This window comes from Cloeon dipterum, chromosome X (assembly GCF_949628265.1).
Source record: "Cloeon dipterum chromosome X, ieCloDipt1.1, whole genome shotgun sequence".
In the NCBI taxonomy this organism is placed as follows: Eukaryota; Metazoa; Arthropoda; class Insecta; order Ephemeroptera; family Baetidae; genus Cloeon; species Cloeon dipterum.
In genome coordinates this window covers 10,871,292-10,895,998 of record NC_088790.1, presented here as the reverse complement: position 1 = coordinate 10,895,998, position 24,707 = coordinate 10,871,292, and the positions used below count along the sequence as shown (strand labels likewise).

At 40.5% G+C, this 24,707-nt stretch overlaps 2 protein-coding genes across 2 annotated transcripts; one reads left to right on the top strand and one right to left on the bottom strand.

The window, feature by feature from the left end:
- The first annotated feature begins 1,877 nt into the window (after nt 1–1,877).
- Nucleotides 1,878–24,701, top strand: Nost (Nostrin). Its single transcript, XM_065492438.1, has 10 exons — nt 1,878–4,438; nt 18,236–18,321; nt 21,066–21,477; nt 22,021–22,109; nt 22,176–22,311; nt 22,636–22,953; nt 23,011–23,163; nt 23,832–23,928; nt 23,990–24,157; nt 24,218–24,701. The coding sequence occupies exons 1-10, from the start codon at nt 1,937–1,939 to the stop codon at nt 24,328–24,330; spliced, it is 4,074 nt and encodes a 1,357-aa protein (XP_065348510.1). The 5' UTR covers nt 1,878–1,936; the 3' UTR covers nt 24,331–24,701.
- On the bottom strand, nt 10,449–12,943 carry LOC135945054 (uncharacterized). Its single transcript, XM_065492439.1, has 8 exons — nt 12,817–12,943; nt 12,153–12,260; nt 11,863–11,941; nt 11,780–11,814; nt 11,695–11,730; nt 11,451–11,571; nt 11,217–11,311; nt 10,449–10,902 (listed from the first exon to the last, which is right to left on the bottom strand). The coding sequence occupies exons 1-8, from the start codon at nt 12,862–12,864 to the stop codon at nt 10,576–10,578; spliced, it is 849 nt and encodes a 282-aa protein (XP_065348511.1). The 5' UTR covers nt 12,865–12,943; the 3' UTR covers nt 10,449–10,575.
- Nucleotides 24,702–24,707: the final 6 nt, after the last annotated feature.

The window sequence follows — 24,707 nt, the reverse complement described above, 5'->3', positions numbered from 1 at the left end:
AATGACAGAAGGTTCGAATCCAACCAAGAAAGATGATTGCATTCTTATAATTTAAACAATACTTATACCATTCTAATGCCAAAATTCTGGTTATGCATTTCTGGGTATAAACTAATTAAGGATTTTTTTCTATTATTAGTAAATCATATATAACTCTCCTATTTTTTCAGCATTGCGGGTAGAGAAAATAGATATACTTTAATCTTATATAAAAACAGCTTCCTTGTTTACTTCCGTTGCATCTCATACAAATTAAAGTGGCTCTAATAGAAGAAAATATTTTTACGTAAATCTCATCCACTGCACAATAAATAATACTCTCTGCTTTGCTGCACTGCACGCCTATCTCTCTTCCTTGGTAGCCAACGTCATAAACGCTCGGGTATCTAAATTGATAACCGCAATTAGCTCAAATACGATAAATTATCGCAACAAAGTTCGCAAACTGTAAAATTTAATCAAAGCTCTTTCCGTTCAGCGCGCTCGCTGAATCTTTTGTGGCGTATTCGACAACTTGACAAAGGGCAGTCACCTTTGAAAAGAAAAGCAAACACCTGTGAAGCTAAAATCCATTTACAAAGAAATCAGAAACCAATAGCCGTGGAGATGAAGAAAAGCAGCGCGCGTCTTCATCTCAACCTCTTGTACCAAGCACGACTTCGCAGACTCAATCGGCTAAACGAAAAATAGAAAGAGGCGGCTTTTCAGATCAGGTCAGGTACGAGAACAAATCAAAGGGTTCAACGGCCTGAATTACGACCTAGAGTGTCAACGTAAATAGTAAAAACCAGTGTGTGTTTCGAGGCACAAAAAGTGAAGCACACAACACATGCGCGTTGTTCTTTCGAGAGTATAATTGTTATTTGTTACAAGGGAAAGTGAAAAAGCGAAGGCTGGTGCACGCATAAAGCGCCGCACCGAACAGGTGTTTGCCCGCGTTCGGGCTTTTACGAGCATCTCAAAGAACTGCAGTCTATATTCCAAGCGCCAGGCAACACATGTTCTCGTCGTTAATCCAATTAGAGTGCGTCCATTATTCTCGGCTAAACGAGATGATTTTGTTCAAATCTGACAAGGCCGTTTACTAATAATAGAAAGTGAAGAAAGCCTTTTGTTTACAAAGCAAATGTCCGGTTTTTCGTGTTTCTCTACACGATATAACACTACTGTGGTTTAAACGATTATCGATTGTGTGGTTTACGACCGCATTGCACACAGGATTATTAGTTGATTAATTTGAAACCACTCTTCTGTCTAGAATTTACAGAATACACTTTTTTCTACTTTTATTATCTAATTTTTCGTTAGTTTTCATTTCCAATGCACTAAACAGTTGTGCGAAAATTAAAAAAAATAACGCATTTCTTCCCGATATTCTCCTGCTTTTAAATTGTATGGTGATTAAGAATGTGGGATATTTTTATCCACCAACCATTTCGGGTAACTTAAATTATAAAACAGTCAAGTTAAAACTCAACAGCTTCCCAAGAGATACATAAATATCCTCTAAAGAAGGTGTTGAACTCAGTAACACGTGTAAATTTTAAAGCCCGCGACCTCGCCAGACGCCACCCACATGGCGAAGAAGCAAATAAAATCACACATGGTCCCTCGGGGAGAAAAGCGCGCAGATGGTCCGTGCGGGCGGCCAGCGCTTTCTCTCTTTAAGACTAAACGCATCAAAACATCCCTAAATGCAGTGTCGGAATGAAAGAACGCGTGCGAGCGTGAATCACGTGGTCTACGACTACACACAAGAATGGGGGTAGACCCGACCGGCGGGGAAGTTTTTGTGCTATATCGGGGTCCCGCCGGCCTGTTCTATTTCCGGGGGCTGTGCTTCTTCTTCTTCTTCTCGCGGCGAGATCGTACTTGAGTGTTTGGTTTAGTGCAACGAGTGCCGCTCACGCACGCGGACCGACGTGCGTGTGCAACAATGAAGGAGAAACGTGCAGGCGGCGGCTGGTGGCCGTCCATCGTGCCGGCCGCCGCCGCTCGCAGGGTGTCCATGTGGGTCGGCCGGGCCGGCGACGAGCCTCAGCAGGCCGCTCCCGAGACGCCGCCGCCGCCGACCAGGCCAGTGTCCCTGATAATCTCGTCCCCGCAGCAACCGCCACCGCCACCTCCTCAGGTGCAGCGACCCTCGTGCAGTCCGCCTCCGCCGCCCCCAAAGTCCCCCGCCGGCAGCAGCTACAACACGGCCGATGAGGATTCTGGGAGTGTTGTCCTCGAGCTGCCTAACAGCCCGGAAGGGGCGCTGCTGCAGGACATCCTCGAGACAATTGACAAGAATAAAGGGGGCGACGAGGCGCCCGAAGCTGCTATCAAGTGCCCTGAGGAAAAGGAAGCGGAGGAAGAACACGAAAAATCAGAAGACACTCCAAAAGGTGGGGATATTCCTCCGGAAGAAAATTTCCCCCGGGAAGAAAATCTTCCACGGGAAGAAAATCTTCCACGGGAAGAAAATCTTCCTCGGGGAGAAAATCTTTCTGAAGCGAAAACAGAAGAGGTTGTCCCCAAGTCTGAGGAAAAGGTGCCTACCCTGAAAAACTCGCCGAGCCCGCCGCCCCTTCCAACGAGCCCACCTCCAGTGGAGGAACTTTCCAAACCAAAGGACCCTACGATAAACCTGGAGGACGGTCTGACTACCCTGACTCGCCGTCTGAAAAAAATGGCGGAGGTGCTGGAGAATTCCGCCATCAACCACATGAAAGAGTCTTCGACAGGCTCGACGCCTGAAATTGGCTCTCCCGCAAACGCACAGTCGCCCTTGCAGAAGCTGATGGAGGCGCAAAAACAGTCAGTCGTGCAGGACGACGAGAACGGAAACAAAATCATCGAAGCAGCAGCTAGTCTGATTAAAGAACTCGTTCCCCCTGCAGTTGCCGATGTCAACATTAGTGACAAAGACGAGCGTGCTGTGACACTTGAAAAGCAGGCCGACACGCAGTCTGCTCCGCTCAGGACGAGCAGCGCCTCTTTGGACGAGGAGGTGGACGCTGAAAACTCCCTCGGCATTGTAAAGGGCTTTTTCACAGTCAGTTTCAATCCGGATTCGCTCGCGACGCTTAATTCTGGAGTCGCGACCGCCGCTGTTGTTCCAGAGAGTGTGCTCGACTCGCCGGAAGTATGTTTGACCGCGACTCCTTCGTCCGAGGAGTATTCTACGCCGGTGGCCAAACCAAGCCTCAATCCTTTCTTCCCGAAAATTTCCAATCCGTTTAGACTGAGCGAGTCGGAGGCAAAAAACTTGGCTGAGATGGATAAAATTCTGTTCGCGGACGACGCTTTCGATCCCGGCGATGAAGCGCGGGCTACAGTAAAACCGGCGCAAAGCGTGGACGATTTTTCTGATAACTTTGAAGTGCCAGTCGAGCAGGAAGGCACGTGCGCCGCAGCTGCCGCGATTGACGAGCCCACCCCCTTGCAACAGGGTGATAGTGCGTGTAAACAAGCGGAAGAAAGCGGCGGACCACCCCGAGCAGAGGAAGAAATAGCAGAGGAGATAATTGTGGATAAAAAGCCTGACAAACCGGCAGTAAAAGACGATAAAAAGCCTGACGAACCGACGGTAAAAGAGGATGAAAAGCCGAGCGTGGATTCCGTAGAGGTGAAAAAAGAGCAGATGTTCAAAGAGTTGAACACATTGCTGGAGAAAAAATCGGTCAAGTTCAACCTGCAAGCGCCAATCGCAAGGGAGGAAGTAGACGACCTGCCGGCCGATACGCCGTCCCCAAAAATTCCAAAACTGGAGCCGCCGAAAGGGGCCACACCGAAATTCGAAATACAGAAAAAGCGAAATCTAATCGACGCCGACGATTCGGGGCCAGAGACGTCCAGCACGTCCTCAGATCGCGACGGCGACTTCACCTTGGACGACGCAACGGACATAGCCCTGGACGAGTCCCTGCCTCCGTCGCCGCAGTTGCCAAAAGCCAAAATCTCGCCCACGGCTGAAAACGAGAAAAAAGATGAAGAAAAGACCAACGAGCAAGGTGAAGAGGACGAGGACGTGATCAAACTGCCGGAGATTTCTCCAGAAGATGACTATGTGGAGCTGGCGAGGGCCCAGTCCACCTACGAGAACATCGAGTTCAGGCGGCGGCCCGGGGGCAGACTGATTTCCAAACGCCGCCTTCACGCGCTGCACCCGCCCAAGCTGGGCGCCGTCCGACACTCGCTGAACAAAGCGTGGCTCGCCATGCGCGACTGGGGCAGCGAGAGTGCCAAGAAAATCGGCGATAGACTTTCCAACAGAGACTCGATGATCGTGACGGACGAACAGGCCGCCGAGGCCCTGCCGCCACCGCTGCCCTCAAGGGGTCTGTCCGAGCCTCCGCCCATCCTGCCGAGGGCAATCTGCGAGCGGGCCATGAGCGTCAGGCTCATGTCGCCCGGCCTGGACGACGTGCGTGCTAGCAAATATTTGCCCATTGAGGTGAGTACCTAATACCTGTCAATCGTTGGAGCTGGTTAAATCTTTATTCAATTAAATGAGTCTCAAATTCGTTTGAAAATCAGACGAAGTTAAATTTGGGCACTATTTGCTCAACGCAATTAAAAAACCTGTGTAATTATTAGACCTTGACGGTTTCTGATTAAAGGCTGAAGGCATTTTAAACTTTAAATTGCAGCTTTCCATAATGTTCATTAAATAGTGGAGACTTATTTGGATTTACGAGTAATACTGAAACGTGAGCGACAACACATCGGACCAAACTGAAAATTTACGAGGCGTGAATCCTCCTGCGGTAGAATCCCAAGAACGGCAACCCTAAAATAGTCCCGATTTATACGTTTTTTGGTCTGGGAATGTCGATCGAGCGCGTGGGGACTCAGACAATCCAACACTCTGTGGAGGGTTGCTTGGAGAATAATTACACGTCGTGCTGGCGCCTTGCCAAAGACTTCCATTCTCTCGTACGCCGCCCATAATTACTCGCTTCTTCGTTAATTATTTTTATCTGCGCAAACAGCAGGCGTGCCCGAGCGTTTTTACGATCGTTTCGCTTCCATTAAGCTCTGCATTCGAGTGCAAATATAGACAGGTGACATGGCAAGGGACGTTTAGAGAGCAGTGGACGCTCGTTTATCTTTAATTTAATGGATTTTGGCTCGAAATTTAATGCGTTTCGCGAAGGTATAATATAGAGATGGAAATAATTTAACCGCCCTTTTAAGAAAATTGATCGGATTGGCGTTGTATTTATTATGTTTTTATCTTCCAGCGTTTCATATTGCAAAGTCGTGACCAAACCGGCACTATTTACATATTTTTTCGTATTTGCCGTTTTCAAGTAAAAATGAACTGCTCGTGAAATCGACTCACGACTTTGGCAGCACAATCGCTCGATCTGTGCGACAGATCCCTCTCTCAGATGGCCAAACCAAATTTAGAGCAGCCGCGACGAGAGCGAGCGAGTCTTCAGTGTCGCTTTTTTGCATTGCCCGCGCCGAGAGATTGCCAAATTAAATAGTCAAAATTAATGCTGCGTGATAAGAGCGCAGCGAGAGTGTTTTAAATAAACAAAGCAAGGCTGCTAGGCTGCGATTTTGTGCCTGCCTGCGTCCTTTATTCCATCGCACGCCCAATTGTTCTAAAAAGATAAAGAGCAGTTATCGAGCCGGAGAAGTAATGCCGTCTTCGCCAAATTTGTAAAAAGACCGGCTCTGCTTTTTGGCAGAGAGAACATTGCTGTCTCTGTGCTCTCTGAAGGTTATCGACTCACTACTCACTTGGACAAAAACAATTATTCACTCGAAACTGAGCACTTCGTTGCTCGTCGCGGCCAGTCCAGGTTTCTCTTTTTAAAATGTCAACCAACAGCAAGTGCTAACTTACAAGGCTTAAAATCGTCTCTTGCTCACTTTCATGCTCACCAGCTGTCACCTTGATTGATTTTCGTGAATACATTTCCGCACTTATTAATTAAATTCGCCTGGTTTACCGGAGAAATTGTTTTATTGCCTCTACCTGCTTCCGAGTTCTTTCCCACGAACTGTACTTTTAAAAATAATTGCAAAATGGACAGCGCTTAATTTAGAAATCTCATTTTAACGCCAGTAAAAGAATAACGCGATGTTGCTTGGTTCAGGCTGGGCGAAGGGAAAAAGTAAATCGCACGTTTTCTTAATTGGAGAGCAGCTGTTTCGGCCCCTTCAACAAACGTAATCACGACATGCTGCAAAACTAAATCTGTGCCTCAGAACTGACTGAAGAAGATTCTGATTCATTATAGTCGAGGAAAACAATCGACTGAACACAATTAAAATCAATCATTTTTTATGGTTTAAAATTCAAAAGCCAACCATTCAAAATGATTAACTGACGTTTAATATATTTAAAAGTAAATGTTCTGTTAATGCGAAAAAAAAGTGATTCCCTAAAATTTATTGATAAAGATATTCCACCTGTCCATTTAAGTTTTGAGGACAGAAAATTGAAAATATCTGTTCACGAACAGGAGTAAAACATTTGCGTAATATTTCCTGGTTTTTCCAACCGCAAATTGGCAAACCCCACGTCATGTGCAATTTTTCGCCTTTCCACACGCCACGCTGATCCAATCTTCGCCCTTGACGCGCGTATTGAGTGGAGAACTAAAACCAAAGCGATTCTATCGTTTCGCTTTTCGCACCGACCAACACGCGCAGTGTCACTCTGCATCATATAAGCGTATTTATTGGCCAACGCGTCCACACTAGAAACCTTTATTCAGCTCTTATGTCTGCGCTGTGCGTGCAGCGTTTCTATCTATGCACAAAACACGATTACCTTGCTCCAGCCACGCCGGCAAGCGGTGCATTCGCCGCTGCTGCTGCTGCGAGACACTTTTTATCACCGGCCTCCTTTTTTGCTCAATCACTCGACTGTTAAACGAGAGTCAATACAAACTTGCGACTCATTATGCTGCATGCACGGCCAGAAGGCGAATAATCAGATCAATGAGAGCCGCGCTATTGCACTTGTTGCTTGCTCACTCGCTCAAATCGTGAGATGCTTTCGCTTTCAACCGCCAGTCTAATCTTGATGACAAATTGAAATGGTCATTAGTTTTTTTTGTGCGTAACTTTATTGTTTGCTATATTGGTAGGTAGGTATTAATTTCACTCATTGAGGAACTAAATCAGCCATTTTTTATCCCGATCATTTATTACCACGCGGTTTACTGCATTAAATGATCACAATCGTTGAGTTTTGCCAAAATTTTTTGGATTTATTTGGTGCTTTTATTATTCTTCCACAGTTAAAACACAATCATGCTGAGCTGATTTTCTTGTTTACATGTAGCGAGAGAAAACTCCAAAAATTTGTACTTGTGAATCAGTGTTTACGATTTTACAAAAATTTAAATTACAAGAAAAATTGATGTCTTTTTAAATGAAAATTAATTTTAGATTTTTATTCAGAGTCTGTACAATACAGGAATTTGCTAGCAATGCATTGTTGTTAAAAGATGTGCGGCTCTTTTCTGATACCTTGAAAATTTCTGTATCTACAAATTCAAACTCACTGGTCACTCTTAAAATTGACATAAAATCTGTAAAAAAACTGCTAAGGTTGTAAAACTATCATATCAATAGAAATTAAGAATATTAAACTAATTAAATTCAAGAATTATAAAAAATTATATAGTTTAAAATTTGAATCTGGTGGTTTCTAAGCCGTTTGAAGTACATGAGTCCTTTTGCACAAGATTTAAATACCCGCGTACGGTTGTTTTCGAAGCGTTTTTGTACGAGTGCCATGCAAGTAAGTCCGTCTTCGTTTTTTTTATCGCACACCCGGTGGAAACGTGCTTGCACGAGGGGGTCCGTGCTCCGGTGCCGGCGAGTCCAAAAGCAGAACTGGTTGCCTCCAAATCGGGTTTGCCGAGTGGGCCGCGATGGCCAATTGTGGAGGCGCGACGACCTACGCGGCCAAGTTACGCAATTAACCGAGCGGCTATGCAGAATCGACGACGACACTCTCCTGCGAGACGAACCTTTTCGCCAACAACGTGGGCTGCAAACGCAACAGGATTAATCTTTTGCGTATTTTTCTTGTAGAAGGCTGTTACCATAAAAGGAGTGGCGACATTTTAGGTTTTTGCTCAATTTTCCACTTCATCTGGGGGATAATTTCAAATTAATAGTCTGGCCCTGGTTGCGCGTGCTTGATGTTTTGATGTTTTGGTTTTGGATCGATTTGCATTTAGAAAGTGATCTCCATCTATAGACAACATTAATTAGAGTGTTGTCACGGGAGAATTAGTAGGCTTTTGATTTGTTATTCGTATTTGGAGATAAGAATTTTAAGTAGGTTTCGCTTTTAACTGGGCCGGCGGGCAGAGAATTGTTTACGCTTAACGTTTTTCTATTATTCTAACACTATAAGCTCATCTTAAACACCTGATTTTTTAAACTAAGAGTCTTTGACTTTGTGCCCCTTATAAGTGAAAAAAATAGAAATGAAATTTTCGAACTAGTTCAACACTTCACAAAATCAGTTTTTTGATAGTTTAAATTCTTGTGCATTAATTCCAAAAGGAGAGTAGCGCTTGGTATTTTTGTATCATTTTCACAAAGGCAATTTTATTAATTCTTCATCCGCTTTTAACATGTTTAATTACAAAACAATCTAGATCGGTCTCGAGCCGCGGGGCCGCCGCAGCAGCTTCTTCTTTAATTTCTCCGGCGAGAGGTGCAGGCTGATGGCCTCGATATTCCATTTCATTTCCTCCTCTGTAAGCACGTATGTAGTTGTACAATTTTCATATATGCATTTCGTTTTGAAGTTTCGTTATCGTGCTTAATTATACACGCACCGGACTTACTTTTAATTTGCGCAATTTGGGTCAGTCTGCTCTCTTTTTCTTGATTCGAACACAACAAAAGCAAGCAAAGTTTTGCTGCGAAATGCATCGCTGCTTTGTTTCAGGGAAAAATGCTGAGAATGTTCGCTCGCTTGCTCGCAGGAGAGCAGGAAGAAAAAGCGAGCAGACGAAAACGGAAGATTTCTTGTGATTGTTTTATTAGCAGTTCCTTGCCGACGAGAGTCCAGTTTTTTATGACTCGCATTTCACGTTGGTTTTAAAAATATGTGGTTGATTTAATGGAAATTCTCAATAAATAAGTACACAATCTAATGAATTTTAACGAGTGTATGCATCAAAACAAAAAAGCCAAAGTATTCAGAAAATAATTTAATGGCAATTTTAAACTTAATATTTTCAAAATCTTAGAATAAAGGGGAAAATGAATTTCAGTCATTGAGATCCCTGCAAACAAGCCGCTGCATTTTCCTTTCCTTTTCTAACTTACATTACAACTTGGACAACTCAAAACTAGAGATAATTTTTTATCACATTATAAGCACCAGTCGCGTTTTATTTTTTTTTACGAAAATTGTTCACTTAACTTGGACACGGGCATGCAGCAGTCGGCCGACCTTGTTGCCACGTTTGTCGCAATTCCGACGTGTTTGAATTTAGAAAATCGAACAAAAGAAGCCAATTTTCGTTCAATCTATTCCGCGTTAATAGAACAGAACAGAGTGCTTCATTTAGAAACTTATTAATTTAAAAAGTTCCATTTGCTCTGCTTCGTTTGGTACACTCTTTCTTAATAATAAATCACCATCACCTGCAATTATTGACCATGTGAAGTTTCTTTCGCTTAATAGAAATTTTGTGGGTGATTTTTATGCTCCACATATTCAGCATCTGATAACAAAAGCCAAACGAAATCGAACTAGCGCATACTGGTTGCGAAGAGATGATCAAAGGTGTTGTGATGTGTTGCTTCCTTCCATTCTAGGTATCATTTAAATTTGTATTAAACTTCAAATATCATTAGTATTTTTTGGCTTGATTTCTGTAATTGAGATATTTGCACGTCAACCTGAAACAAGCATGCAGTCTTAGCAATTTTTATATTTACGGATAATTTCTTTTATAATAAAAAGTGTATAAATAGTGTATAAATTTATTCGGTTAGGAGCTAATATTAATGAAATTATGTTCGTCTTCCACGAAGAAGATTACAGATTCCAGAGATTTTATTTCAACTTAAAATTCACTTCCCACTTTATCTCTTAGTAACTTCGCAATTGTAAATAAATACCTGAAGTTTATCTAGTGGAAGAAAGAGTGCAACGGATCCCAATTACCGCTAATGAGAGTAAAACAGCGGGAGGCAAAGTCCCTGCTCGCCACCGGACCAATTTGCGAATGGACCCTAATTGATCACGTAAAGCGGGTCAGCATACCATACATTAATTGCGCGAAAGGCGCTCACTCGAGAGCAACAAAGAGCTGAGATGGACCAGAAGAGTACCTTCTCCGCTGCGTGTCCAGAACAACCTCAAAGTGCTTTTGTTTAGTTGAAAAAATAGCATGCTTTTCGTTCTCTGTTTTTCCCTGCTAAATTCATATTATTTATAAGTTTTACTGAATCAAACAAAAATGTAACATGCACTGTCCAAATCAAAATCACAATGAATCTTTATTGATAAACCAATTTTTAATTACATATAGGCCGTTTTCCCATTAAAAGCATATAACTCAGCAATTTGTCAGCTTTTTCTGCTCTGGTTTACCCTGTTAGCAAACTAGCATATTTTTTTAGATCAATACCGCTGCCAGCGATATTCTTTAAATCGTCGGTTTTGACGCCTGCTCCACTCATCGACTTCAATAAATCCTCAGGTTTTGCACCTCCAAGCAAATTTTTGACTGCATTTGGATCTTTCTTTGCAGCTTCCAAACCGCTCAAAATATCTTTTTGGCTCATTTTTTTTAAAGCGGACATTCCTGAGGCAGCTAACTGCGAGGCGGATTTGGTGATTGCTGCAAAATCGCAGGCAGCCAGGGCAGCTTTCACAGTAGAGTAGGACCCAGACTGAGCAGTTTTTGGGCATTCCTACGAATAAAAATACAGCGAATAAATTTGAACTCAGACGGTGGAATTTTGGTGAATACGTTAACTTAAATTATTCTATATTTGAAAAGTGCGACCACTCGAGGTTGTTTTCATGTTGAATATAATTAAAACCAGGCTTCATCCTCGTTGTCAAATTAAAGAGAAATTCGTCTTCTTTATTTCTCGACCAGTTTCGACGTCACCAAGTATTTCGAATTTCTCTTTAATTTGACAACGAGGATGAAGCCTGGTTTTAATTATATTCAACATTAAATTATTCTGTTGCAGATTGAGAAGAGATTAACATATCTTACACTGTATAATTTCACCCTAAAGCAAGTGTTGAAAAAGTAGGCTGCAGTTTTGCACTTTGTGACATAGCCTGAAGCAAGTTTTGCAGTGGATGCCTCTGTTAAAAGAATAGTTGTGGGCGTCAATGTAGATTATAGAACGTTGTTATAGCTTTTTTGTAATTTTAACTTCAAAGTATTTTGACAAAAAATTTACAGTAAATGTCGTATGGTTTTTGCGAGTCGAATATATCTTACTAGTAGCGTCAGTTAGACAAGATTTTACTGCAGCAGTCACAACTGATGCCCAGGTTTTGTCTACGCCTTTGTTGAAATCAGTGGTGATGAGTTTCTGGTCAAGGGTTCCCGTCTTACTAACCTGCAATCAGTGTCTATCATAATACTTATTCCTAGGGAGAAAATCACTTTAAACCACCAGTTCAAAGTTTTGATTTTATATTTCAGCTCTTAGTTTAACTTAATATCACAAAGTGACACTAACCCATTTCTTGGCTTGGTATGCACAGTCCCACAGACACTGAAATAATCCTTGAATAAAAAACAAAACATTTTACTCCTTTATGTACCACTGCCTCGGCATCGCTCAATTTTTTTGCTTTCACTGCAAAATTCAACTAAGTTCAAGTATTGCCCAAAAGTTGTTTATTACAAGTAGTTTGGCATTTCTTCGCATCAGCAAGCAGATCTTTTTGCGTGGATGGTAGTTTGCATGTGCCTGGTAAAGGTCCCTAGAACAAAAATCAAGTTAACGACAATCTCGATGGCGTATATTTTCCATGACGCATGGCTTCACTTCCTGTTTTCAGGAAGCTAGCAGCATAAATAATGTCGGTCGTCAACTGGATCGAATCCAAAGCTATGAAATATGAAACAAAAATCGAAAACTGTTGGTAACACCAGATTGAAAAGGATTTAATTTAAAATTTTAAAATCTGTTACCTCATACAACTCTGTGTTGCAAGTTTTTTGCAATACACTAGCACGCTTTGAAATAGAGTGATTTCCCTCAGGAGCAAACTCTTCTCTATCCAAATTGAAGCAAGCAACCTGAAAGATTGCCATTAGAAATAAGTCTGATCAAATCAGCTAAAACATTGTAGCAAATGATTGAAAAGTACAGCCAACGTCGTTACGCTAGAGAAAATTTTTTGTTTAAACAGACTGTCTAAAAAAACAGAAAACTATTTATAATTATAATTATTTTGTAGATGAAAGTGTGTGTATTAAATTTCCACCCTCACTGAAAGACTAAGCGGCATAGTTTCCCTCCCTATACAAGGCGTAACTGATTGCAAGACTTTAAAGTGAGATCTTTGTCTTTGGCTAACTTCGGTTTCACCTCCTAAATAGGTTTTAGGTCAACCTTTTTACCTGAAGTTTTGCCCTTTCTCACATGCTTTGCGTTTTTTCACCTCGATACATAAAAGTATTTTGACAAATTGAGTGTACAATCGCCCATACCTTGACTGCGTAATACATTGTAACGATTTAACAAAATTCCAGAACTCTCTTTAATGCGTTGGTTGGAAATTATGTAAATGACAATTTCTGTCCAGATATCAAACGCATATTTCTAAAACATGCCAGAAAACTTATTACTCACAATATGCAGAGCCGAGAAAATCAGAAAAGTTTCAGTGCCACCCTTCATGTTTGACGCCTGAAGATCGACTGATCACAATCACACGCGTCACGAGTGTGCTGGGAAAACCATGGACCCACCGGAAAATGGAACGCTGAGGGCGGAAGCACAGTAGTTGATGGAAAATATCGAAACGCTGCAACACATCATTAGTTTCTACTATTCCAAATTTCCCCGAATGACACTGCTATAGCGTTAGTCACAATTTATCAGAAGAAGTGTGGTGCAAATCACTATACCCACAAATATTTCTTATTTCACTCTCGAACCTTCAGGTGAGCGAAAACTGCAGAAATCGTTAACGAGTAATGTGCTGCGGAGAACAGTAGTTGTTTTTAACGATCAATCAATGAAAGAAAAAAGCAGACTTTAATTTTCTACAGATTCTACCAGCCAATTTGGAGATGCTGTAATATGCAATATTTTTAATTTTGTTCATGCTAAAAAATAAGTGAAATATTCTTCTCAGATTCTCAGGTGCACTCAATCCAATTAATGAGCAACAACCAGCAACAAAATCCAAAATAACTGTCTAAATTCAAGCACACACATTTATTTAATGAAACCATGTGTGATATGAACCAAATTATCTAAAATAAATCAACATTAGTTGAGGAGGAAGCGAGATTCGTTTAATTCAAACGTTCAACAGCCACAAGATTATTTGAAGGTCTAATCGGCGACGACTTTTGAGTGCAAGGGCAAAGACACTTAGCATTTCAGAGCCGACGAGGAGCTATTTGTTTGGACGAGATGCCGGTCCGTATAATTACCACGTCGCGAAGAAGCAAGCGCGAGAGTACATAAATGACGAGTGTATCTTTCTTCTGGTTCTACTCTCCCATTTGATCTCGCGCGGAGAATAACAGACGCGCGTGCACGATTTCGCGACGGAATTCAGCGTTCGCCGCTTCTGTTGTTTTGCTTTACGATTGGTGCGGGTCAAGTGGCTAGTTGACCTGCTTAATTGCTGTCGCCATAAATTACGGAATTGCTCCTCTATTATGTAATAACGCTATAAGGAAGCACGGGGACAGTTTTAAATGCCACATTTCACGGCGAGAAAAGGAAGATGGTTGCGGGGAATTAATCCTATACAAGTGTAGCATAATTTTAATTCTGTAGAAACTGCGCATTTTAAGTTGAATAATACTAACCTAAAATTGAAAATTATAGTTGCATGGCTTGTCCCAGTAAACAGTCGATTAATTTTTTTAACTCAAAAATAAAATCTCGAACGAGGACCAGTCCGATTATTTCGTCGCCATATAAGAAAATAATAATCCAAATTTGTTATATCTTGGTTTGATATTTATTTCATAAAATTTTAAACCAATTGAATTATTTTTAGAAGAAACTTGTAACGTCTATCTTTTGCATAATGAGAGCACATTCTTATATTTTGACAATAAGAATAGACATATCAGCGTCCAATTGAACTGCTCGGGTGCATTCAAATCGCTCGTTTTATTCGAACAGGGACCACGCCCTGCTCTGGAAACAACGCTGCCATTGTTCGTTGCCGGTTGGTTCTCACTCTCGTTTGAAAAACAATGCTGCTATCATTTTCCGGGCAGAGAATGAGAAGACGTAGCTGCTCGCGGTGTGAAATATGAAAGTTTCGCCGAAAATCTCATGTTTGGTGTGTGTGTGTGTGTGTGTGTGTGTGTGAGCGAGAAAAAGACACAAACCGCGCGGATTGCGCACATCACATGCAGCTGCGATTGCGATTTCATTAAAATTTTTAGCTCGTAAAAGAGGAAACGCGCAGCACACAATGCAGAAGAGCAGGCGCACTCGGCGCGGCCGCGCGTTCACTTCCCGTGCCGCGTGCGCCACCCACTCCTGCCCAAATTCGAAGGCAGTCGGTGCTCAATCGTGGTCACGAGAACAGGTGCTACATCACCAGGATTATTCAATTATTATTTACGCCACCATGATGAACCAGTACAGCACCCTCAGCAGGGGCAAAACTCTTCGCAGATCGGTCATCTGGGCTTCGTCGCCAAATCTGGTTTTACAAATCAATGAGGTATTTGCTTAGGTTTTTTAATTCTTTTATTTTATTTATTTTTTTTTTAAATAATTTTGTTTGCATGTATTTTAGCTATCAAATCTTTTACTCCTTGCGCTTGAAAAAGATTTAAGAGATAATTTTCGGACCCTAATACATATTTAAATTTTTTAGTAATGACTCAAAACATTTTTAACGCCGAAAAATTTATAAAATTATATTTTTAATCTTTTAAACTTTTAAAATAAATAGATTTGTCACTAATTCAAATTGATAGAGACAGTCAGAGATATTTTGCAACTTTTATTTTGTAGCGGTACAACAACGCGGGCCTGCTTTTTGTTGGAAGCCAACAATTGTCGGCGGTTTGAATTATTGTAATTTTGCATTATTGTTTAACAGTAGAAAGATGATTTTAAACAATAATGCAAAATTACAATAATTCAAACCGCCGACAATTGTTGGCTTCCAACAAAAAGCAGGACCGCGTTGTTGTACCGCTACAATATTATTCACAGGATTGAAAAATACTACCCATATGATTATTTGCAAAATTGGCTGAAATCGTGTAATTTTCCGGGGTTTTTTAACCCCTTGTAAATTTCTGGATCTTAATCTTAAGTCCAAAAAAACTTCATGCTTAAATTTAAATATAAATATCTCTGTTTGATAAAATCAATTTTGTCTTTAGTAAGTCTATGATTCATTGTTGATCATGCTGGAGAAATGCTTCTTGGTAAAATGTTACAAGTAAATCTGTCTCAATTAACCTATCAGTGACTAACTAGGGTGGTTTAGGAAGTCAAATAGGTCATAATAGGCGTACAGGTAATAACAAAGTATTATGTAAAAAATGAATTTAACGTGGTGCAATCCAGAAATCTTTCAGCAAAATCATCAGACAGCCTTTTCTCAAAATATTATTCAGCATGTTCTGCTCATTATTTTAGCACAAGCAAAAGTCAAAATTGATTAGCAAACAAAAAATATTCGACTCAAAAATCCTACACCTATATATATATGCGCTTTTATTTAGAATGACTTTTAGCTGAGTGAGTTGGTTTTACTTTTGCTAGGGTATATCCGTTACACAGTTTCGCGGCGTGCCTACTCGGCAGAAATAATAATGTTTTCGGTCAGTGCTTTGCCGGCTCGTTCATTTGCAAAGATGTTGCTTAATTAGCATTCGGCTGGTGGCGTTCATTCGTTCATTGGCCAACCGCGGCAGTCGAAAGCAACACGGTGCATTCAACTGACGGCGTCGAGTCGCTCCCCCTCGACATGGGCCTGCAATCAGAGTACAGAATGCATCACGCAATTTGCGCGCGATTACAAAAGTATAGCATAGTCCCTTTGCAGTCAATTAGCCGGCCAATTGTTTTACCGCTTCGGAGAGAGGAAGACGGGCTATGATAAATAAGCGGATACTCCGATTAATTTGCAACAAATTAGAAAGCAAAAGTACTCCCCTGCCTGAGACAATAATTTAGTGTTTACGTCATTTAAATGTTGCAATGCCTTCCTTTGGTTTGGTGAAACTAGAATTTTGAAATTTAGAGAAAGAAAAGCGGTAAAAATTAATGTTTAAACATTAGTTCCAAAATTTTAAGAATACTGCTTATTATTATTGAATTAATTTAAATTAAATTGGAGAAACACCGGGCAGGAACAAAAATTATTTCATTGCCACGGGAAAATTAAAATTTACGCTAAAAATATATTCTTGCAAACTCACAAAATTAAATCAATTTTTTTTTTACTTTCAAGTATCAATGCTTTAATTATTTTAGAACTGCTCCTGCGCAGGTAGAATAAAATTCGAGAGGAAACGTTATGAGTTATGAACAAGCACAAATGGCTTAATTACGCTGCAACAACACCGACCGTGCGCGAGCGGCGAATAAGGCAATGTAAGTCCATCTGGCGCTCACGAAAAGCCGCATAATGATAGACAAGCTAACTGTAAAGCCGGCCGATTATTAAAAACACAGCACTACCGACCAGAATCATGCCGCGCAAGCAAATTCGAAGTCAACGTCTTTGCTGCGTGCAGAAATTTACGATTTTCGATATGGTTGCACATGCAAAAAGCGCAATTTTTCCGTCCACTCTCCCAGAAAGAGCTGCGTGACCAACAAGTGTGAACCATAGAAAAATGACTGGACCTGTTCACGCCAATTTTGAGGCGTTTTGCGGTGACAAGTGCTGTGTGAAGCAAGCAATTCGGATCTTCCTTTGTCCGCGGGATGTTGGGCTGTAAAATTACTGATAAATAATTTTCGTTCGCATCCTCAATCAGTGATCCAGTTTTGACGCAACTCACAATCAGAACGAGGCCAATAACTTTAGTTACCTCGAGGAAATTTGCACCAAAACGCAACACAATGGCAATAAAGTGAGGCAAATGTAATAGAAAATTCCATTTAAGGTTATCTTTGAAATTCCTTACAATCAGTCAAAAATGTTTATTTATTTTCGTGGAAAGGTTTACTTTTAAACTAACTTGAAATTTAGGCGTTTCAAGTAAGATTCCGATTTGAACAAAAGAATAATAAATCACACAAACGAGACTTTCATTAAATAGAAAGGCTAAATGGACATCAGAATAAAAAAATATTTTATTTCTAAGGAAAATTCTACGATCTAGCTAACATATAATTGCAGGAATACATATTTTTATCCTTTTTTTTTTTTGATAATTTTGGCCAGGATTGGAGATTGTAAAAATTTTACGTTAGAATAAAGATCCAGATTCTATCATCTGGCTCAAACTGAAAGTAAAAATACAAATGAATTATTAAAAAAGCAACGGCCTTAGAGAAAAGCCTCTTGACATATAATTTAATCAACTGCACCTAAGGATAGTCTCGTATCTCGTATCCTCGGTTTGGATGCTCACCAAATTGAACAGGGTCAGATTAATTTAATGAATTTTTCAACTAAGTCAGTAATCAGTTAGAAACTCGGTCTTTTTGTCACTTTGCTTTTCATGGAAATCGGCCTGAGGCTCGAAGCGTCGAAGCGGATGGGTTTTATTTATTTTATATAGGGGACAAGCCAATCAGTGTCGACTGAAGAGTGAGATCTGCCAAGTGATTCCCTTCTCTCCTGGCTCTCGCACCATTCAGTTCAGATTGTCGAGTGCTAACCGGGTTTACTCTGCTGGTAGTCATTCAGTCAGTCAGTTCGTCGCAGTCATCGAGTGTGTGTTTACACGGCAGCCATGTGTGACCGCTAGCTCGGTGGCCTCTGTCCAGTCAGCAGCACCTCTCGCTCTCGCTGTTTTGTTATTGATGTCATCGCGAGCAGTGCTCTTTGTGAAAAAACAGTTAACGGCAACCACGAATTTTCGGCGTCATGTTGCAGGGCCAGAGCGGATTTGATGAACTACGGCGCTACATGAAGCAGGGTGGTGACTTCTGCAAGGAGCTCAGCGCCATTCTCCAAGAAAGGTGAGTTTATTTATTCTCTTTTCGTTGGCGGTCATTATTCATTCACAATAAGTGCAACTCGTGCGCAAATATTGTCCCTATAGCCGCGAAGGTTTCCCACAGTTTTTTAGAAAGCTTCAAACGTGACTCCTCGTTGAAATGAAAAATTTATTTGAATAGAAATGTCACCTTGAGCCACTTTATTTACAAATTAACTTAAACAATTATGAAAAAAATTATGAGAGGAGATATTGGAGATAAACTATTGCATTAAATGGGAATTCAATACTATATTAATTAAATCAAAAAAATAGCTCAATGGCTCTAATTAATCTAATTTTGAATTGAAGAGTGTCTTAAATCTTCTTCGATCCGTTATACCTGATTGGGACAGCAGGAGCTTTACCTGCTCTGCGAAACTAAATATCAGCCAAACAATTAAATGCATGAGGCTCTTAATGAATTTCAATCCTTAAATACGATTAATTGTAATCATAGCTGGCGAGCTAAAAAAAAGTATTGAAATTTTGTGAAACGCCTACTCTACTTGCAACAAAATTCCCATAACAAGTAATTTTTGGAGGTTATTCAAAAAATAAATTCTGCTTGTTACAAGACAAAAAATCCAGGAGGAAAAAAACTCATACCGTTACCATAAAATAGTCTTCTACTGCTGCCTATCAAAAGAGCAAATAAATATTCCCCCATTCGTTTTTTTAATATTTTTAGGCCGTTTACTAACACGTATTTTCTCATCATTATATTTGATTTGAATGTCATTTTATTTTGCCTCGGTGTATATTTGAGCGATTTCCCCAGCTTTTCACAAAAAGTACTATTGTTGCCAAGCTCAACAATGCGTATTGGCTCTTTTCCCTGGAAATATGCAGTTTCTCTCTCAATACTCTTGCCGTCATCGGTGTCATCTTCCAATTAGAACGGCACTCGGAGTATTATTTACAATTGTTCACGCCGCGCAGCTGCGGTCAGCTATGGAGTGAACAATACTCGTCTCAGCCCTGACTTTGAACTTGCTGCCAGGGGAAATCGCACGTACCACTCGGATCAAAATACTTCTCGTTTCCCTTTTTAATTGACTCGATTCTCGTTTAATTAGACAGCTATAAAAATTTCGGCAATTAATGCAATTTAATTTAAAACATTTTAATCGCACTTGTACCACCTGAGGTTTCTACACAATTAAAAATCATTTAACAACGGTGCAGTGCATTTCACTTTGGTGCTCAGATGTACAAGTAAACACGCGCTCTCGTGAGAAAATCATTTCAGAAGAAAGGCGGCCGCTAATGACGGATAATCAATTTAATTTTTCCCAGCAGCATCCGATTAACGCGCAGAAAACTCGTCGTCACTTGCACTTGTTTGAATTATTCTAAGTGCATGCACGCGAAGATGCTGCTCTAGTAACTTTTCACGCATTAGAAAGCGAGCTCGTGCTCTCAGATTACGATCGAGACGAGATTATATTTTATATACGCTTACGCGTGAGAAAATCAAAATGCTCGCGGCACTTGCCGGTTGTCTCGCGAGAGCGTAAATGATGCGCCCGAAATAATCACCTGTTCCTGCTGTCTCGTAAAACTGCTGCTGCCGCTGGACTCGACAGCCAAGCTCGTTTGCGGCAGACCCTCACACTCTTTTTTCACTTTTACTCTTGCCAAAATTATAGAGCAGACTTGTTCGAACTGTGCCAAAGGGCTCCTCGACAAACACCTCGTTAGATAGATTCGATGTGCTAGCTTGATTTTGCGATCGAATTCACTTGATACAAATTAAATTTCTCGCAGAGAGAAGAAAAAGAAAGCTTGTCTGTAATACCGGTAATTAATTGAATAATTAGTGCAGCTCCACCCCTTAATTTAAGGAGATAAAAATTAAACAAAAAATGTTCTGCATGCTAGGTTTTTAATTATCGTGTGCCTTCATTAGAGCTTTTCCTGCTGTTCTTAATTAAAAAGGATTAAAAATTAAATTACATGAGAAAAGATAAAACTCTCAAAGACTTGAGATTAACGAGTCTGCATTTGATGTCAGGAGCTCGTTGGAGTGATTGGCAAAGCCTAATAAAAATGAAATTATTTTATAAAAAAATAAAAATTAACGAATGGCTAAGCTCAGCAATTAGTAGCCTAACGTGTTCGACGATCCACTTGATTCATAATTCTCTGATGGCTATGAATTTTGTTTTAGATGTAAAGTACTGCTGATGAGGCCTGCGGTATACTTTTTTCCACCTTTTTCCATTGTATATCATAAGAATGTATTATGTTTCTGACACGTGATTTTAGTTGAACACATTTATATTTATTGCATCCTAAGATTAAAATAGTTTTTTTAATTAGAAAATCTGTTTTAATTGTACTATTACGACACGCTTAGTTGTTAAATTATCGATTCTCCCAATTCCAATAATAAATTACTAAACAGTCTAAAAATGTGCAATTTTTTGGACTAGAATTTTTAAGGCTGAAAATTTGGACCCGTTTTAGTTTGGATAAATTCTAACAGAAACGAAACTGTCCACTTTTGTCCAGATTTGTAGCCGATTAACATGGTTTCAGGCTGTTTTTAGTCGCTGTCAGCAAATTAAAGACGTTAAAGACGAATTAAATTGGCATTTTACTGCTTAAAATCGCATGGTTATAGCTAATTCGATGATCCGATGATTGTAAGAGAAAATACTCTCGACTGTCTAAAAGTCACAGCCGTGTCCAAGAAATTGATTTGAAATTCTGTGTCTGCAGGGCGGACGCGGAGGCGCAATACGCGAAGAGCCTAAGCAAGCTGAGCGGCAAGTTGACGCGCAATGCCAAGGACGCGGTGGGCAGCGTGAGTTCGGCGTGGCAGCACGCGGCCGCGCAGATGGAGGCCGAGGGCGAGGCGCACCGCGAGGCTGCCGCCGCGCTGGCCGAGCGGGTGGTGCGGCCGCTGCGGGCCACCCTCGAGGCGCAGCACCGGGTGCGTAAGTCGGTCGAGTCGGCCGTCGACAAGAGCGGCAAAGTGCTGGCCGAGTGGCGCATGCACGAGGCCAAGGCCAAGAAGGGCAGCTTCGCCTGCGCCAGGGAGAACGAGCGCCTACAAGACGCCCTCCAGGAGGCTCAGCGCCTCGGACGATCGGCCAGGAGCCCCACCGTCTCTGACAAGGAAATTGGAAAGGTGCGTACCTCCTTTTTTGTAAATAAGGTTTGGATGATCAGCTTCTTGCTCTGCTTATAAAAAATTGCATCAATTTGAACGAATATTAAAAAAATTAAATTAATTGTTATATAATATATGTCGTCTGCATCTTTTTTATGGAAAAGTTCCTATTTTAAAATGGGATTAATGACTTTTGAGAAGCATTATGTGACGTGAATTAACTAATGGATTCATTAAAAGGGGCTAGAAAAAATGAACGAATTTATGGGAAATTTATTTTACAGAAAAGCTTTGAGACTAATCAATCGATGGGCAATTTTGTAACCTATGAGAAAATTTTATTTTTTTCTTAATTGCTCTAACATTTAATCGTAATGAAAAAACGACACAAATTTGGTTAAATTTGGGTAGTTTCCAAAGGTTTACAGTTAAGAACTAAATAATTTCCAAAAATCACAAATACAACTATATAAATGTATTTGGAAATATCATGGGTCTGATCAAATAAATCGTATAAAATCCATCGAAATATATCGTACAAATTTTATTTCATGACTTTAGCTGGAGACAAAGAGAAGGAAGGCGGAGGAGTCGGTCAAAAAGTCGGACGTGGAGTACTACACCTATTGCGTCAGAGCCGAAAGAGCGAGGTGAGCGTTGCACAACAGCAACAATCGAACCTTCATCTTGATTGCTGACTTTTATAATGTTATCAGACTCGAGTGGGAAACAGCCGTAAATAGAGGAAGTCAATGCTTCCAAGCGCTGGAGGAAGAGAGGTTGCAGCATTTGAAGGAGCTTGTCGAACATTACCACCAAATTCTGACACAGATGTGCCCTAAAGTCAATCAGGTAATTTTTTAATTTTGTTCTGGCTGGAAATCTTCAATAGTTATTTTTATATACAATAAAAATTTATAAGAATTTTTATGCGACTTAAAAATAGAAAAACGTGATAATAAAAACATCTTAAAAATATTTACTATGAAATCTTGAAAAAGGGACATAATTTATGTATCTATGACAAGAACTTAAGATATTTAAAACAGTTTAAAAATTTAAATGTTAAAATGTCTAAAAAATTTTAAACCGGTTTATTTTCTATTCCATAACAACTAGCTTGATTTAAACATTTTATCCCATGCAATCAATTTATTATTTTCTTTTCATTAACAGAGTGTTGAGCGTCTAAACGAGCCTGTGCAGAACTGCGACGTGGCTCGCGATCTGCAGACAGTGGCCTCGGTCAAGGGCGTAGGTCAGCCCATCCCTGAGCAACTGTTGCCCGACTTTTACCCTGAGCACGTGACCCTGGCAATGAACAGAGACAGGCGAAGGTTGGCGCTGTCCAAGCTGCTGCAGCTGATCAGGCAGGACCTGGACCGGGAGAGGCGAGCCAAGCAGGGCGTCGAGAACCTGGCCAGGGCACTGCAACAGACGCCGACCTTCGGCAACGAGGATTCTCAGCAGAACGTCAGTGACAAACTCCACCACGTAAGAAATTAAATTGCCTCATTTCTTCGATGGTTTATTTGTATGTGTTTTTTGCAGATGAGATCGATGCTTACGTACCTGGAGGCTGCCAGGTACAAGGTGCAGAGCACCCTAGCCGAGCTGAACGGTGACCGCAGAAGCACCCACCCGCTCGCTTCCCACATTCAGGTCACCAGGGACAGGCAAGGACTGCAGCAAAGCATTTTAAAGGTAAAGTGTGCTGGTTTTGGATATAGGTGCCCAAAGAGTTCTCAGGAACGAGATTTTAGGCTTATCAGGGCGCTGCCTGAGTGCTTTGATGGCCTCCAAAAGGTCGCATTGCACATAATCTGAATGTTCTTACTTGATAATTCAAACTGTGGGTAAATCTTGCTGATTAAATCAATACATAGCCTGTCAGGTGTCTATAATGTGGCTAGACATGCAAATAATTGAATGATTTGGATCATTTGAGGGCTACCCTGACACTAGGGCTCGATTTATTATCTATTTTGATGGTCTCGTCCGACATCAGAGGTCACTCCAAAATTTTTCCATAGACTACAATCGACCTATTTTGCAATTTTGATATCCTCACTATATTACACCGCAGCTAAAAATTCCTATTTTTCAACCATTATCATTGTATCTAAAAAAACTGAGAGTTGCACCATCCTGAGATTTGCATTGCATATTATACGCACACTAAGAAAATAATTTATCAAATACTAAGAAAAAATTTAATTTATGCTGTTTTAAATAATTATAAATTCTGTCGAAAATTAATCAAATTCAAAAATTTGGTTTAGATTGAAAAGTTGAGTAGGCTGTCTAAATGAGCATCTTTAACTGGTTTTATATCTCTTATTTTTCCGCATTGAGTTAATTCCCCCTTTCAGGTGCCTCCCTGGGTGCGAGAAGAAAATATGGAGTGTCCAGACTGGCCGGACAGAGGCTCTGGAGATGGAAATTCCAACCAGCCAGATAGCGACTTTGGTGAGAATTGACCTTCAAATTGTTTGCGGGGATAATTAACATAACAAACCTTTGTTTCCAGACGAGTTTTCAAGTCAGACAAGCGACGAGAAGGATTTCGCAGTTGTGATGCCCGTCATTGGGGAGAACGCAGACGAGCAGGAAAATGAAATTTTGCCTAACTTGGGCCAGTGCAGGGCCCTCTATGAATACACCGCCAATCTTTGCGACGAGCTCAATCTCACCACAGGTACCAAAATTAACAAACCAAACGCAAAATCAAGATCTAATTTTATCCTTATAATTACAGGTGATATAATTACAATCAGGGAAAAACAAGAGGACGGCTGGTGGCTTGGAGAACTGAAAGGCGTTGTCGGCATCTTCCCAGCCACCTACGTTGAAGTTTTAGACAAAAATTAGACTTGTGAAAGTTAACACGGCAGCAACATAATGATTGATATGCTCAAATCAAAACTCTCTTGAAAACTGTTGACCATTTAATTATTAAAGGTAACTGTGGAGGATGATTAATTTATAGTCACACTAACATATCCAAGATATTGATTGCTAAACTGAAGTGTAAACTTTTTGCCTTTTGCTATAGAGAAATACATATACAAATTGTTGATATTAATTGTACATAATTGTGAAAATTACGTTATGATAATTATATCATTGCTGTGTTTGTATTTTATGAAAACGTTGAACTGTTGTAAATAAATCAAGTGACCATTTTACTTGTGTATTATGTATGTTTTATTGCGAGAATAAATAAATCTACAATCAGATAATTCGAT